This window comes from Nothoprocta perdicaria, unplaced genomic scaffold (genome assembly GCF_003342845.1).
Source record: "Nothoprocta perdicaria isolate Ctin4 unplaced genomic scaffold, notPer1 scaffold_59, whole genome shotgun sequence".
Classification (NCBI taxonomy): Eukaryota; Metazoa; Chordata; class Aves; order Tinamiformes; family Tinamidae; genus Nothoprocta; species Nothoprocta perdicaria.
Window position 1 is genome coordinate 3,624,081 of NW_020455854.1, and position 17,936 is coordinate 3,642,016.

Genomic DNA, 17,936 nt, shown 5'->3' on the forward strand with positions numbered 1-17,936 from the left:
AAAAGGCAATATACAGGAAGAGTTGTTGTACACTGCAGCTACAGAAACAAAATAAAATACTGGAAAAGAATGTAAAATTAAATGTGAATTGCTGATTCTATCTTTACTGCACTCAAACTAGACACGCAGCTGGCATTAGCTCCAGGAAAAAAAATAAAATTAAAAAAACAAACAAACAAAAAGCAGTCTGGGGGACTGAAATAAAACTACACACAATGAATATCAACATCAGTGAAATTCACTTGTAGACTCACCCAACAAAATTACCTCCAAGTGTTAAATTGTACATGTTCATTCATTAAATATACATTTTTTTTCTTCTTTTTTTTCTTTTTCCCTCCTTTTTTATACAAAGTCAACAGCTTACTAAATGCTAGTGAGCATGCCCTCTGTGCTAAAAGGCTATTACTGTGTTTCCCCATCTCTTCCCATGTTAACTAAATTAATTATATTTATAATTCTTTCTCTTGCTTTTGCCAACTTTGAGTGTCATTCTCGTTGCCAGAAGAGGCATAATAAATCTCAACAGTATTTCTCAAGGATTGAAAATTTAATAAAAAGACGCAAAAGTCTTTTTTTTTTTTTTTTTAAAAAAAAAAAAGGATTCAGGGCATCCACTTGGCAAAACGGGATGCAAAGTAGTGACTAAATTAAATGAGAACTAGTTTATTAAAAAAAATTCTATGCAGCTGGAGGAGACAAAAATCCCGAATAAGTGCCAACAATGTACACAATGAAGTAGAGATTGCTATTTATTGATGATGTGAGTTTTTTGCATTTACAAATGCACAAAAATGTCATTTAAAGTATAACTGAAGGAAATAAATCTGATGTGAGTCTAAACATAAGACTTACTAGCTGCAGTGATGGTGAATACCACACCAGGAAGGGCAGCCAGCCAGCTTATGCCATCTAGAAACGTACTACAGACAAATATTTTGCCAATGTCAACTGTTCTACTAAACTCTTCCCTCATTATGCTGACAATTGCCTTGCATTACGTTTACCATAAAATAACTCTCATTGGCATCCAAGCTTTATAAAAACACCTTCATTTTGCTCAAAAAGGGCAGTCAATAGATACAGAGAAGCCAAACTGAACAGCCTCAACAAAATAAAATTAACATCAGCAGCAAATCCTCTTGCTGAAGACTTCAGATATAGTGCACGTGTACCAAAGTTCTACAGTTGTTAAAAAGGTGCACACACACACTTAGTTTGTCCCTTGCCTTGACAATCTGGTTAAGTAAGTCAGTTATGGATTTTAATAGCTTTTTCAAGGTAAGTGTAGCGACTTCTCTTTGGGGCTTTATTGAAATGGTCAAGCCCTAGCCATGGCCTTGGATGAGACATGTTGCCTAGAAAAAAAAAAAAGAGAGAAAAAAAAATGAAGTTTTAAGACTATGTTGAAAACTTTGCTTTACATGCAACTACTCAATGTGAGCTCATGGTCTGCTAGGAGTATTACAGCACGGATATGGGCTGCAGAACAGTCCTATAGTGCTGCTTTCATGACTACTGCTTTACTTTCAGTCATGCAACCTAAAACAGTTTCTGGAACAACTAGCTGCTTCCCATCCTTTTCAGTCACTGTGACCATGAGGTCACAGCAGTGGCAATGTGTGCTGAAGTAAAAARGATTGTGGTTATCACCTCCTTTAAATGGGAATATTCTTCAAGTAAATGTAAAATGTAAATAGTTAATATAAGAAATCATGTAATTTCGCACTTTTTTTTTTTTAAATTTAAAGCCATGCTTAGAATATAACATTTTTTTTTTTTACATTATTATCTTTCGCTAATTTTCAATCAAAATCCAGAGTCCACCTACTTCTTGCAAAGGGGAGAAACTTCATTTTAAAATTTTCTCTGTGCAAGCATCAAATGGTCTTTGAAATCAAATTATAAAGGTGRAAACTAAAAGGCCCTACAGCAAGAAATGTACACTCCTATATTCAAAACCATTGAAACATAAAATATATGACCATCTATTGTACGATGTGTATCTGTGTTTTTGGATGCATTTTCCGTGATCAAAATGATTTTCCTTTTTGTTTTACATAATGGTCGATATCAAGTATGAAAGAGGATCAAAAACCTCGCTGAGCTAACTAACTAACAGCTTTTAGTGACTGAATTAAGCCCCCCATTTTGCACCAGCAAAGCTAGCTAGAAGAGAAATTAAAAAAAGAATGTCCAGATTGGGGTTCAGGGATACAGTATTGTTAGCAGGCATCTTTTTAAACGATGGGGAGCTACTGTCACGTACTACTGTGATCCAGCTACGGTATTATAGCTTTAGTTCAATCAATATAATATGCACTCCAATTTGGCTTGTAAAARCCTGTGAGCCTTCAAATATTATTTGAAGAAAGCCTAAGAGTCCCATATTACCACCATAAGTGTGAGCTTCAAAGGGAATGCATTATATCAAAATATTTTATATTGAARGGGCAACTTCCTTCCTGTAACCTCCCACATTAAAATCTATTAGTCTCAGACAGCCTACAATTTCTTCTTCCAACAGTCAATTTTTCCACTTTTCAATGCTTGTTCACATGCAAATATTCAGAGTTAGATGTCCAAGTCACCTCATGTTCCCAAACATGAGCCTAAACCTACCCATAAAAACCACCAAGTGATGACTTTTTGCTAGGTTCCTGGAAAGTACTCATTGATGGGACAAGGCCTAAGGGTCTGGCGATTTTGAATTAAACRGATAGTTAAAGGATTTCGTTAGAACTGTTTAATAAATCAAAAGCAGAGCTTGGGGAAAAAGAAGCAGAGAATATTTGGTGCTTGGTCCTACCAAATCCTCGATCTCAAGGCTTTCAACAGAGCCCTGCTTGCAAATTCAAAGCTGCCATTTGCAGCTGGAAACTTTCACGACTATGGAGGAACTTCTGGAAGATTAACCTGTACATTATCCTTTAGGTAACTTATTTGTATATAAAAATGTTTATGCACACTTGGTGTGTGCATATGTAAGTACTGGCTTAATTCCTACATACACATTTTGGCAATGAAGACCAATCAGTCTGTTTCTGAATTCGGAGTTATGGATAATCATATCCTAACCACTAGCAGACATCTTAGAAGAATAGCCTGATTGGCCAACAACTCACCAGGTTGGGGCTCAAAATCTTTCAAGTTCACTTCATACTCATCTTCATTGAGATATTGGTGTCGGCCCATCATTACAATAGCAAATTTAAACTACAAACAGGAATAAAACTGTTATGACAGAGTATGAAAATAAAGCCTAATTTAACTTCAGAATCTAACTCTTAGCTGGCATGGGGGGATATTCCCCAGGGGAACCTGATGCTGATGTCAAGTCCATTTAAAAATCCTCATCAATAACCTGAACAGCAGGATAAAATGAACTGGAGGCTGCAGTGGATGACACCTTTGGAGATCCCGCTCCCTCTAAACTTACCCAGGTCACTTTCCAGCCTTGCTGAAAAGGGTTTGATGTCAAACACAAGTATTACTCCCACACATCCTACCTAATTACTCCCCAAAAAAAGGCACCATTTATATCAACCAACTATTCTACTAATCAAAATATTCACTTATATCAAATCTATTGTGTTAGAAGTTTTTAAAATAAACTTTACAATCTACCAGGAGCAGTAAAAATTCTTGCAGGTGTTATTACCTTTTCAAATTCTTTTTCTTGTATGTCCAGCATTGTCTGAATCCGCTTCATAACCTCTCTGAAGTGTTCACCCTAATAATTTCAATAAGACTTTTAGTGCCAGTTAATGAAAAAGATGCTGCTGCTTATCTTTCCTACTTCAAACTACTCTGAAACTGCATATCTTATTCTCTCTGTTATTTTCAGCATCATCCACCAKGACACAAAATGTCACACAACTTGCTATAGGTTTAATAAGTCTTATTCAATTCCTCATTACACAAATTGCCTCCAAGTGACAAAGCACTTGTAACTGTGAAGCACTAACGTGTGTAATTTAGAAATAAAGGTTAAGAACCAATTAAGAAACAAAGGTTAGAAAACTAGCAGCAAGATGGAAACTAGAAGWAAGCAAATAATTTTTCCTAAGCATATTACCTTTGAAAACTTCTAAACCTGTGATTTCCCTCCTCCCTCTACAATTAATAATTTCTTGGTAGTATTTTTTTGCAAACTGTGAATGAACTTGCATCAATTTAAAAGATCAGTAACATATCTGCTGTTGCAGACAGGGAAACACAGTGCAATTGCTTTTCACTGAAAATAAAAGGTCACTCTACATTCATCATAAATACAGAAATACTGTAAAATGGCACAGGATTCAGACATCCTGATGTATTTCATAGTCCAGAATTATGAAACTATATTTTCATACAAATCAGCATATAAGAACCAGAGCCCGTTTAAAAACACARTAACTAACTGCCCCCAAATAGACACTTTGATATGAAGAAAAACAGCATGACACTGCACTGAAGCATCATGACATAAAAGCTTAGAATTTTAATTAAGCTTTCAAAACGAGCTTTTACTCTTGTTTTACCCTGCAGCCCTGGAAAATAAAGCACGTCAAATTTTAACAAGAGGCTGAGTTATAAAATACAAAGTCATCCTAGCAAATGTAAATTCAGAGTCACATGCATCTCAAAAAGCAGCGCAGCAACAATGGTCTGAATTCTTTTCTTCATTTTTGGCAACGAGTTCACACTGTACRAACCAGGAATGTACTAGCAATAAGGGTTCTGGTTGTTTTTCTCTGTTTATATTCCAGTTATAATACTTTCAGGCCCTGGCTGTTCTTGAGGTCCTGTTTTCTAGACATTTCACATCCTTACTGAAAGGCAGTCTTAGCTTTGAAGACTGAATAATCTGAATATGCAGAACAAAACTGAGGTGCTAAGGAATTTAATCATAAAGAGACGTTTCTGGAGCAGGAACCTTTCTACACTCTTTATACTAATGCTTCCTTGTGCATAACACAAGAAAATAGAAGAAAATGCCATAAAAATAAGCCCCAAAGGGAATAAGGGAAACATACTGTACCTGATGTATCCTCAGCAAAAATGGAATTCCAAATGTCCCAAAAACCTCTTTGTGGAAATGTGCCACTGTGATTAGCATCTCATTTTCTTTATCTATATCTACCTGGTCCAGAGGAATTTCCTAGATTCAGACATAAAAGTATGACTAAAACCAGCTAAAACATCCACAGAAAAAAACTTCAATTATTTAGCTAAAAGCATAATTAGGTGATGCTGCTGATGTAAAACAATTCAATTTGAAAGTCATCAAATGAACCAGCCCATCTGACCTCATTTCAGATGTGATATATTTCAGCTTCCTCTACTCTACAAAACAGTCTCCTAGCTTTTCTATACAGCTTTCCTAACACAGAAACTTCCATAAGTTGTGATTAATAATAATAATTTTTAAAAATCATAARTCTACTCATCTTCTCATTATAGTTTTACATTGAAAACTTTTTTTTTCCTCATCTGACATTTGGGAAAAGCTTGAAGGTTTGCAAGATGATGTGCTTTGAATAATCACACTGTTTTGTCTTAGAAAGCCAAATCTCAGCTGAAAAGGAATCAAAATCTTCTAAAACACTTAAGWCCAGAGTCTCGTGTCCTACAGAAAGGAACCTTGCCAACCGTTCACATATTGTTATAAAAACTTATAAAAAAACAAAAGAGCAGATGAAAAAATGTTAGAAGAATTACCTTTAAAAAAATATATATATTTCTATGTGAGGAAGCTTGCTGTAAACTTCCCAGTATTTCATACTTCCAAATCCAGAAATGGAAAACTACCACCTGAAAATTTCTTCTCTCAAAGTGAAAACTTCTGAGCTTTTCAAAAAAAGCAGCATTTACCTCTATTCGAAACGTTCGACTTGTTGCAGGCGACAAACACTCTAACAGCTCATCTTCCTGATGGACGCCAATTATTTTGTAACTTACTATTTCTAGCAGCCTTAAAAATAAATCAATAGGCAAAGTATTAAACAGTCACACTAACATTTGCTTTCCAAACCGCAAGGAAGATAAATGTAGTCAGAATATAAACACAACATTAATATTCAATTTGCAACTCTATTACCACAGTCTTTACCAAAAAATAAGTTGCAAATTCAGAGAGAAAAATTGCTGTTTTAATGCAGAAAATGACAGTACTTGCAATTACAGGACAATGGATTTTAATTTAAATTGTTTATTAAGCTCTTTTCAAAATGATCACTCTTTAATCCCTGAGAAATAAACAGCATGAAATATTTGCATATGAAAATTATTTCATTGCAAGTTTACAGTTGCTGYTGATAAATCCTACGTGTCTCTAGAATATAACTTTATGAAACGCTAAGCAGATGTATACGATTTGTATCCGTATTTAAAAACACTCTAAAAAYGAGAATCCTGAGGCTTTCAGTATCCTAACATAATAACTGTATCTAAAYTGAAAAGATACTTGTCCACATTAAACTCACACAATGACACTGAATTCACATGATAACATATCTTTCAGCTTTACCTTAATTTCCCTGAACCTTTTTCGGAGAGTTCTACGGCTTTTTTACATTCTTCTAACAGGTCCCGTACACACCCATGCTTGTCTGGATATAGTGTTATTTCCTAGGTAGTGTTAGAACAAAATGATCATTAGAAAGGATGCAAATATAAACAACCATATTAGAGCAAAACACGGGATTTTTCTTTTCTGTACAAGCCCATCTCTAAGAGACGACAACAACAACAAAGTGAACAACAATTTTAACTTCAAAAACTGTGTTACAGATCAATACATTTTATTTGAAAAGTTACAACTCTCTTGTAATACCATGTTGCCCCCAAACAAGAGTATATAGACTATATATACTCAACGCTACCCCAACTGTACTAGACAAACAAATAAACAAAAACCCCACAGCCGATCTTACTTACCTCTTCCCTAAACTGGCTATTTAGCCATATGCATTTAAAACTTCTTCTGTTTTCAAAATCAGTTATTTTCATTTTGAGCTTAAAGAAGAAAAACGGATACACTTTAGGCACGTTTTGTACAAAGCGGAATTATTTCTTMATACGCTGTAAAAAAGGAAGACTCTTACCTGTTGATAGTAAAGTTTCTTAGGTTGCCTAGGCTTAAAGAACTGGAGAAGATCTCTTAAAGTACCTTCATAATTATGTCTAAGAGGATTACCAGGGCCATCCCTATAACTGCCCCCGAAAAAAAGAGAAAAAAAGTTCTGGTTATAAATCATCACTGCACAAGAAATCAAAATATTGAGCACATTTTTATTTCTGACTACCAGTTTCATTTAGCTTCCTGTAAACCTAAGCAGCATTATACTCACGGCTTCAGTAACTGTTTTTTAAACCTGGCCCCTGTATGTGAATTAAAATACCATTCATGTGTGTGTTAACTCTCCTGGTATCACCTTCAGTCTTGCAGGGAGGCATGTCTATGTTCCTCTGAAACTACCACTATGGCAGCACTAAAATCATGTGCTTTAGGTTGGGAAGGGTTAATTTTGGAGCCATATGACACAGCAAAGTTCCAAAACGACCACAGCCCAGCAAGCTGCCAGGAGTTACAGATTGGCTATGGATGGTGGGAAATACCTACAGGTACATTTGCACRAGCATAAATGTTGATAACGAAGTTTTTGTGTGCATAATCGTGTAGCACATATAGAACATAACTACCAATATACTATTTTCTGCTACCATTTCAATTTTCTGTAGTTTCAAATCCAGTTTTATACTGCTGTGCCAGGGATCCCACTTTAACCAAAGCCAACCCTTTCAGCAGCCGCAAACTTCACTTGTCTGTCTTCAAAAACCCTCACTCGCAGACTTCCAGAAAAAAGGATAAGTAGAGAGTCAGGTAACTCTTGCATCAAAATTATTATAATACGTAACAGCAGCAAAAATACAACACTTATATGTATTTGTCTATGGTCTCTTCTATTCCAGAAAGCTGAAATAGCACTTCCTAGCAGCTTAATTTTAACAGYTTTTGTCCTATACAGAATGCTAGTGTTTTACTAGTGAAGAATTAATATGCAATGTGGATAGAAGCTCCGAAATAAATGTAASCTGCATATTTTGACCAAAGAATGCTTCAGACTTAGAACACTGTACTTACAAAATTCTACTTACCCTTGGGACTTGAAAAACTGTAATAGCATTGGATCTGTATTAAGTCTTTGTGCGACTGTCTTTGCAACCTGCAAAATAATTTAAGTTCTCCATTGTTTCAGTTATGATAATGTTCTACGATCATTCACTATACTACTTATAGAACAGCAGGCTATAGAAATACTGAAAGAAATCCTCTATGCCCACTCCTCTAAGGCAAAAGAAACTTCAATATTTCTCGTCGTCATACTATCTCATAAATAATTGATAAAAATATGACCAAAAAAAAAAAAGAAAAAAATCTCCCCTTCATTGCAATAAGCTTKCTGTCTGTATATGTTCAACTTATCCTTTGTTTTCTATTCAATTAAACATTATTGGGAAAATAAATGAGGCTTGTCCTTTGACAATTCCAATTTTCCACTAGCTTTTAATTTACTCTAGGAAAATTAGCTTGACTGGTGATACCCCCACATTATTCTCATCWGAGTATTTCACGTCACAGCCTCACAAGAAGCATGGGAATCCTTTGACAATTCATCCCTGCCAAAAGAATCTGTAAGCAACTTAAAATTCAYGTAAAAATGAATTGAGAGGAAAAGAGTTACTGGACAGCAGATCTGAGGAGAAAAGGATAGCAAAATAATAATCTATGCCTTTCTGTCTACATCTACTCTTGCTTTCGTGGACTGAAAATAATATATTGTCTGTTTTTATGTATTCCTCTTGATAGTAATAATAGGAACTGCAGAACTGTAGTGATTGAGATCCACTCAGCTACTAAATRTATCAGTCAAACTTTTTAGTTTTTACATTTTCATTGTCCTGTTTTCTTCTAATTATGCTGTCCTCACCCTTTACCTTTATGAATAGAACTGAATTGATCTAGTGCCACTGAACCTTGAACAGCCCCRTGCAACTGAAAAACACAATGCAGCTTGGCCTACAAGTTTAGTTTTTTGGTGAAACTAAATCCATAAAATACATACGGCTCTGACTGTTTTTCTAATAGCCAAATGAACCGAGCATTTTTACAAGTCATTCAGAAAGCAATCCTATCATTTCATTACTAGAGGAACATTYTTCAGGGCAGAATAGCATGTCAAGAAAAAATACCCAGTAAATTATTAATACAAATAAAATAACCGTGTGCAGAAGTAACTAAAGTCATATTAACATATTATGATATAAAAATATGAAATTTATTAAAATTGATACTAGTACAATTAAATGGTTTATTGTGGCATTTTTTTCCTCACGCATAACTGAAATTCACCTTTACTAATATTAAAATTATTAAACATTCACTCTCACAAATATTAGTGACTTAAGCTTTTTGTGACACAATGCAAAAAAAAAAAAAAACAACAAGACCAGGACTTCTCCTTTCAAGCAATACCTGAAACATGCTGGTGATCCAACGACCAAGTCATCCTTTTTAACAAGGASACAAACAGAGAGGAACAACTAGAATACATACCTGAAAGTAATTCATCCTATTGGATAAAGTAACAACAAATCCAGGGTCATTKGGGATGGTTTTATCACAGAAAATGACATCCACACGATGATAGAGGTCTCTGAAGTATTCTTTAGCTGTTGGTAACTCGCTGTTATCATTTTCTGCGTCATCCCTGTAAGGGCAGACAAATGAAATCCTTACATATTATGCTGTTACACATACAAGTGGCTAGGGCTTTAACAAATATGTTCTACAGTAGGTCAGCAATGGGTGAGAAATACAGAAATGCAGTTAAGAACTCTTTAAAAAAGAGCCTCCACTCATACACAGTAGGTCTATGATACGCAGTAGTGATCCACACCCTTGGACACATCTGTGCAGTGCAAGAGCAAACGTCCTTGCGCACTACGCTCACTTATCTGGCAGTCTGGCAGGGAAGTGATCCTATTTGTCTTGCAGAGGCCTCCTGGCAGTAACTGTTCCCCTCCTCGTCATCCCTGGCACATCAGTGCACACCTTCATTACCTGCCAAAACTTCCCCAAAACTGTGACTTTGCACAGCGGTCAGATGCGCCGTGACACTCCTTGAAGGACAGAAGCAAAAATATCTGCACAGATGTCGGTTTGGGTCACTACTGACTGGTACCCCTATCTTCTCAGCAGAGAAATAGCTTCAGGGTACAAGCTGTGCACTTACCCAAAGTCAGCAGCCAGCCAAAGGTGCATAACACCAACTGGGTCAACAGGGAATGCGAGTTCCAAGGCATGACATGAGAAATACATTCATCTCACATAATCTGGGGTAAGAGTGCTGAAGATAGACTAGCTGGCTTCCACCCACTGTCAGCCCATGGAGAGAAACACAGCAACACAGTCGGGTGTGACCATCAGGAGTGAGAGCATAGAAATGCTGATTTATAGCCCTGACAAGCTTAAGYGTGATTCTCCTTAATGGATATAAGGCACAGGGGTTCTCCTTTGGCCTTAGAGAAAGCTCCAGTTGAAGGACTAGTTCACCCGAGTCGGGAATGCTCAGGAGAATCAGGAGCATCTCACCACTGCAGACCAAGAGGGAACTTACTGTGAGCAAGAATAAAAAGGAAAAGGGAGAGCAGTGCATTTTTAGGCTGAAAGGAGCTCCAAGTCAAGAGCTGTGTTATGGTACAGAGCCTAACATCTGAAATCAGGTAGACTCCTCAAAGTCCGAGTTAGGGTGGTTCCAGGACTTTTGGTCCTTAATGCCCTTTGGTAACATTAAGGTCTATTTTAGTGTTTGTGAACACTAAGTCTTCTAAATGCAGACGAAGACTTCTTTTCCTTAAATACTGTGGCATGTGATAGTTAAAATATAGATTTATTCATTTCCTTTCTGCACGGACAAAGGACAACTGCTGAGAACTTGTCTGTGACTAGAAAAATAACCTTGCTCTTATTTAGACCACTAAATTTAAAGAAGTTCTGCACTCAAAACAAACCAGGCGGTTTATTTGCCATGAGCTGCCTCCTTAAAAATACCTACTTCTGGAACACTATGATGTCACCATCCATGAGTTCATCAAGAGCTTTATCAAGGGATACATCATAATCTTGAATCCTTTCTGTTAAATTGGGTTTAACTTCCTGCAATAACAGGCAAAAAAAAAATGCTCATTTTAGACAAAAGACAAAATAAAAGGAGTCACAATAGTAAAGAAAATATAAGGCAAGGTAACTGGTACCTGATTCAATTGAGACAAATGGGAACAGGTACTTGCAAGTTAATCTTACTTAAGGTTCTGAAAAATATCTTTTTTAATACCACCAATTACTTTTCTTTTCTTTTTTTTTTTTAATCAACATTTTAACTCAGGATTCTCTTTCAAATTTTCTTAATTTATAAAATATTTTGACATTCAGTTATTATCTTCTCACCATTTCAGCTATTTCAAAATTCAGAAATTTTTACCGATGCAGCTTTTAGAAAGATGGAGACCTACTACACTTGCTTCTCTACATAAGCACCGAATCTTTGCACAATAATACACTTCTATTTTTAAAAAAGAAAAATACTTATTAAACATSTTTATGTTTGAAAATAGCCACATTCAGATTATGTTTTTATACTGTAGCATAAAAACCGTATACTGTATTACTTCATGGGATAAAAGCACCAAACAAACTGGAATGAAACTGTAAGCCTCACCTGTTGAGGCTAAAAAGTATCTAACATTTTCAGAGGCCTGTGGCYGTTGGAAACAAATACTTACAAAGCGAAGCACCTGCCTGTTCTGCTTTTTAGCGTGGACCTGTGTGCACACTCCTGGAACCACCACAGAGAGTAGCACGACTGCTAGCAACAAAAGCAATTCCTTGTTCTTACRACAAGGACTTTGCTTTGGCAAGGTCTGCGCCTTCATGACTCAATAAATATAGGAATTATAAAGGTTTAGTATGGCTGCGTTTGGACAGGAATATGTTGGGCAGACTATTTTGTCAGCTAACTTCTAACTTTGGGAAGGAAACAGCAGATGCTGTTTCTCAACTCGGCTATCTAAGAGAGACACTGACAGTATATGGCCAATAACATTAGCAGCATTAGYTTCCCTAGCACAGTGACTTAGGGCATGCACGCACTCAGTTAACATCAAAAGAGATTTAAAATTAAGTAACTCTAAAGTGCAAGATTTTAAAACAACAACAGCAAAAAAATCTACATAATGTCCTCCATGAATAACTTTACTGCTAATACTAACTGCTGACACACTATCACTATAGACTTCAAAGCTACAAAATTAAGACTGCTCATGATTTTAAATTCCAGGTATGAGCAACCTTTTTTAACTTTCTTTCCCTTCCTTAACTGCAAAATTTAGAAGGCAAAATGTAACTTCAGAATTCTTTGTTATCTCTGAGTCATAATATCAAGGGAACTCAGTCCTTTACTTCTTTAGGAAAAGGGACTAGTTTGTCAGTGATATATTAATGCTTCCACAGGTCAAAAGGTATCATAACACATACATAATTATTAGTTCTTATGTACCTTTCATAAGCTGTCCTTCAATTTGCAAACAAGCCTTCATCAATGGGCTTCTTTTAAACTAACTGAAAGGCAAGTACCTAGATACGTACATATCTAGGCAAGTACCTAGATAATACATATCTAGGCAAGTACCTAGATATGTATTTTATAAGAGAATAATAGTAAAACAGGTACAATTTCAAAAGTTCAGAAACGTGAAACTTGAGTGTTGCACAGAATCACAGAATAATTTCTGTCTGAAGGGTCCACTGGAGGTCTTTAGTCTGGCCTCCTGGTCAAAGCAGGGCCAACCAAGTTAGAGCAGATTGCTCAGCCCCTTGATGCCCTCAATTTCTGAAAACRTCCATGGATGGAGATTTCCACATCCTCTCTGAACCACCTGCTTCAGGATGTAATTGCTCGCTGTTCAGGAGGTCCCTGCAGGGTGACGGACTGTATTTTTGTAAGCAACACAACACTAGGTTTAATATTAATGGTCTCCCCCACCACAGACATAAAGTCGCACCTGCTGTATTACGCTTTGCAGTTCTACCTACCTGCATACACGAAATGTTATCTAGAGAATGCCTTCCTTGCATTTTTTTTAAAGACTCAAATATTTTAATCACATGGCAATTTATTCTTAATCAAATCTTCYCACTAGCACACCGATTACAATTTGTATAACAAATAAATCTAACAATCCAAACCTCATAGAGGATAAGGTTAGTTTCTTGTGGAAATCCTGCTCTCTCACACATAACTGGAAGCAAGTCACCTATTGGAAAAGAAAAAAAAAAAGTATGGAATTCATTGCAGCTTTAGCTGTTTGGAGAAAAAAAATATATTTTCTGACGCTAGTTAAAGTTTTATAACACCCGAGAGAGGGAACCCACTAGGTTATAGCTTCCTATATTTTGATTCAACCCAAACACAAGCTTTAAGTTTCCTTCCATTTAATCTGAACAAAAGAAATCAGATGTGGAAAGCCACTCAGGAACACACGGATTGAATAACATTGCTCCTCTTCTTAGAGAAATTTTCRTATGTGACCTTAAAGTCACATAGCTAAAGTACAAAAACTGAAAGCATACACAAGTCATTAGAATGAGACTTTCAAAGTGGCAAGTCAAAGCATTTCTACTCAGTGGATATTTGCTAAATTTGTTAGACAGACCCATATAAAGAGACCATTTTAGGTTTATGTGTCATAAAATAACCAAACTGAAGCACAAGAAATAAAGAAAAAAAGGGGGCAATAGTATATCCTAAAGTTGTTCAGCAAGTGTGAAATAGCCCTTTACATTCAGCACCCTTGAGTGAAAAGTGCCAACCTGTAACAAAAAAGTCAAATGACAGCCAGTAGTAATGAATCTAAATTTTAGCACTCACGTATTTTACAGGATATAGGTGTGTAGATATGCCCACAATAATTCAAACTCCGAGTCTTCGGATCATACATCTTCAGGAACAACATTACGTCATCTAATTAAGAAGCAAAAATTAATTTTAAGTAAGACTTATTTGAATATATCTCAAAAAAAACCCACAAAATTTTCTTTAAATTTTACAAAAATATGTCTTTTGATTTACAGTTCGTGTTCTTCAAATATTATTGCATACTGAATTTACATATAGAGAGCCCATATAGGTTAACAYTTTTCAAAGCTTTTAAAATCATATGAAAGCATCCTCTACTTGAAACGAGGGAGAAAAAAATGAAGAGAAAAACAAGTATCAGTACTGCAGTCTGATGAGCACATCAATGACAGCACGGAAAAAAAAGAGCACATAATGTTTTCTGAGGTGTACATAAAATTCTATTCTATATTTACTCAAGTTTTAGCATATATGCTTACGATCTTTATCAAACTTGGGTAATGTTGCTCCAGTAGCAGCCATCTCTGGATCTACTGTTTCCAAAAATATTGTCCATGGATTTTCATTGTCACTGAGCTCAATCATCTRTTTAGAAATACATGAAAAAAGGAAGACAAGACTCTGGAGAATATAATTTGGTATCTGCATTTTGATCAGRGACACAAGAATTTTATCATATATTTTATTACACTGGGGGGGTATTTGCGTGCAACATTTTAAGCAGTATATGTGATTAAATCCATTATTACTGTCCAGACACCAAAAGGTTCAAGGGACGGTAYGTTTAAAAAATAGCACATAAATCACGAACATGTGTTCACTTTACTGAAGTAAGAGCATCCACCAGATTTTCTCCCCTCTCTCACAAAATAACAGCCCACTAAATCAAAAACAAGCATCACTATACATGGGTTAGCTTAAAACCCTTAACAATAAATAAATAAATAAGWAAAATAAAATAAAATGTCCCAGATTTACAGATTCTTAGCAGAAACTATTGCTCTGTCATTCATGAATGTCAGTGTCCTCTGTCAATGAATAGTTACCGTTTTATTGCCATCTGCTTCATTATCTAACATTGCAGGTCTTTTTGTTCCATTACTTCTAGCTTGCATTGGCCATAATCTGATTTGATCCTGTGGAAATCCCTAGAGTAAGYAGTAATTATGACAGGGAAAAGGAAAGGGAAAGGGGAAAAAAAAAGAAAAAAAAGATTACAAACATTTATTAACCTTAGTCAAAATTGATCCATTTATAAAAAGCTCTAGATAATGACTGAGTGCTGCTGCTACATGGAAAAGATTAAAAGACTAACTAAGTGAATATAATGACCTGGACAGGCTGGAGAGTTGGGCAGAGAGGAACCTCATGAGGTTCAATAAGGACAAGTGCAGGGTCCTGCACCTGGGGAGGAATAACCCCAGGCATCAGTACAGATTAGGGGTKGACCTGCTGGAAAGCACCTCCACGGAGAGGGACCTGGGAGTCCTGGTTGACACTAAGTTAACCATGAGTGAGCAGTGTGCCCTCGTGGCCAAGAAGGCCAGTGGGATCCTGGCCTGCATCAGGAGGAGTGTTGCCAGCAGGTCAAGGGAGGKGATTCTGCCCCTCTACTCAGCTCTGGTGAGGCCACACCTGGAGTACTGTGTTCAGTTCTGGGCACCCCAGTATAGGAAGGACGTGGAGCTTCTGGAGAGGGTCCAGAGGAGGGCAAMYAGGATGATTAAGGGAAYGGAACATCTCTCGTATGGAGAGAGGCTGAGYGAGCTGGGCCTGTTTTCTCTGGAGAAGAGAAGGCTCAGAGAGGATATGATTAATATGTATAAGTTCAGGAAGGGAGAATGCAGGGAGGAAGGGGACARGCTGTTCTCACTGGTGGCCAGCGAYAGGACGRGRGGTAATGGCCACAAGCTGAAGCACAAGAAGTTCCGTCTCCAGGTGAGGAGCAACTTCTTTACTGTTAGGGTGACAGAGCAGTGGAACAGGCTGCCCAGGGCGGTTGTGGAGTCTCCTACTCTGTAGGTCTTCAAAACCCGCCTGGATGCCACCCTGTGCCACATGCTCTAGGTGTGCCGCTTGAGCAGGAAGGTTGGACTAGATGATCTGTAGAGGTCCCTTCCAACCTTAAATATTCTGTGATTCTGTGATTCTGTAATGCAGGAAAATACAGAGAGATAATGCTCTGCAGACAACTTACCATTGTTTGAGAAAGATTTTGCACAAATTCCGTAAGCGTGGAGTTTTTTAATACTTTGAAAACAGTGTATTTCACTTTCTCTTCATCATACATATCATTGCCTTGGTGGCCACAGAACTGATCTTCTGCCACTATCTGAAAATTTACATTTAGAGGTTATTATTCATATTAGCTGCAGAATATTATACCTTTTTGATGCCACTTTACTGTGCAATGTCACTGGCATACTGGATAGTTTCACCCTGTTCATATTGTATTCTCCTGAAGAAAAATTTCCAAGAACGTAGGATATAATGAAATTAAAAATTTGTGATAGTCCAATCCACATAAGCAATTAAAATACACTAATTCTGACAAATCCCAAATGACAAAGAGCCAGTGACACTTATTCCAGCCTTGGAAACGTGTACTGTAACAATCCTGGCATTCGAAGTAGGCTATGCAAGGCACTGAAAGTTTTCTGTGTCTGTGCAGTTCTCACATAGTCTCAAGCTCAGAGAAAACAAGACTGCACCACCCTGCAAACGTCTCCACTGAGAACAGCTCTAGTGTAAACGTAGTGTAGAACAAGCTGAGCTTTACTGGTGTTTCTCCTTGCAAGCACCAGAAAGAGCAAACCATACACTGGGGCAAACAGAAAATGGGTCCTTCTCTCTTCAGCCACATGGGCTCCGGGAAAAGCCATAACCAGGGTTCCTTAAGGTAATTCCTAATCATCTAGTCCATTTGGCTTTCCCAAAAATCACTAATTGCAAATATAAGCTCTTCTCTTTTCTCCTCAAACTTGATGAGTTCACTTTGGCAGATCTCCAGGATTGCAGTGTATGGCTGATACATTCTAAATTTGGAAGATAATTCCTGAAGGAGATGATAGTGCAGTAGCAGCACAGCCATTCAGCAGACTCCAGTCCTTTTCCTTTTACCTGAATTTACTATTTTTACTTTTAAGCACCTAACTTTTCCCACACTTCTACAGAAAACAGAAATGCCCCAATGAACTGTTGTTCCCAGTGGAGCACTGCTTGTTTCACTGGGACTTAGTGCAGGTGTGACTATGCTTTTAAGCACTAAAATCCCACTCATAACTTGCAATGCTAAATAAAAACAAGGAGCTAAAATCTGAAAATCAAGTTTTGTCTCGGGTGGCTCAATATTCCTAATTTTGATAATAAGTTACTTGCAACTCAATCCGGTTCAGAAGCTGACCTGCACTTGCATATAGAGATGAGCTTCCTGCCTTTCCTTCCTCTTCTGAGCCTCTATTCTCTTCTCTTCTTGTAGCCTTTCTACAAGTTGTTGAGGGATATCATGGTCCGTGACAGGCTGCAAAACCTCACCTGCAATGCAGATCTTGGCATGTCAATTCACATTACGCTGGACAGGGGTTTTCATACACACTTGATACTCTACTCATTTTACGTCCAAGATAGTTATTTTCATGTTTTAATTAAAAGCATTATTTAATATGATCATGCAAAAACACCTGAGCTAAAATACTCTGCTTCCATCAAATAAAACATCAGCCCCTGTTGAATTCAACATTCATTTTATGATTAAAAAAGTATTTACTACTGCTCAAATTTTGAAACCTACATGTATCATATATGTATCTCTATATTTGCATCTATCTATCAATCARTCACTAGATGAGGTCAATCTTTCCAGAAGCAAGCCCAAAGGCTGGTTAATCCATTTGAATTCGTAAATTCTATTTAATAAAATCAKCCCTATATCAAATAAACTTTTGTATAAGAAAGGTTGTCAATAAGCCAGAAATA

At 36.8% G+C, this 17,936-nt stretch overlaps 1 protein-coding gene across 1 annotated transcript in view; it reads right to left on the reverse strand.

The window, feature by feature from the left end:
- Window positions 1–425: 425 nt before the first annotated feature.
- USP7 (ubiquitin specific peptidase 7) overlaps window positions 426–17,936 on the reverse strand; it is a 55,633-nt gene continuing 38,122 nt past the window's right edge. The window contains exons 15-31 of the mRNA XM_026049094.1: window positions 17,365–17,495; window positions 16,159–16,293; window positions 15,008–15,109; window positions 14,441–14,546; window positions 13,974–14,066; window positions 13,292–13,359; window positions 11,103–11,203; window positions 9,602–9,755; window positions 8,143–8,210; window positions 7,089–7,197; window positions 6,922–6,999; window positions 6,512–6,612; window positions 5,857–5,956; window positions 5,024–5,143; window positions 3,662–3,733; window positions 3,126–3,216; window positions 426–1,358 (exon numbers count right to left, since the gene is read on the reverse strand). Of these exons, the coding sequence (XP_025904879.1) occupies window positions 1,252–1,358; window positions 3,126–3,216; window positions 3,662–3,733; window positions 5,024–5,143; window positions 5,857–5,956; window positions 6,512–6,612; window positions 6,922–6,999; window positions 7,089–7,197; window positions 8,143–8,210; window positions 9,602–9,755; window positions 11,103–11,203; window positions 13,292–13,359; window positions 13,974–14,066; window positions 14,441–14,546; window positions 15,008–15,109; window positions 16,159–16,293; window positions 17,365–17,495 (1,736 nt within the window). The 3' untranslated portion in view covers window positions 426–1,251. The remainder of the gene's footprint in view (window positions 1,359–3,125; window positions 3,217–3,661; window positions 3,734–5,023; window positions 5,144–5,856; window positions 5,957–6,511; window positions 6,613–6,921; window positions 7,000–7,088; window positions 7,198–8,142; window positions 8,211–9,601; window positions 9,756–11,102; window positions 11,204–13,291; window positions 13,360–13,973; window positions 14,067–14,440; window positions 14,547–15,007; window positions 15,110–16,158; window positions 16,294–17,364; window positions 17,496–17,936) is intronic.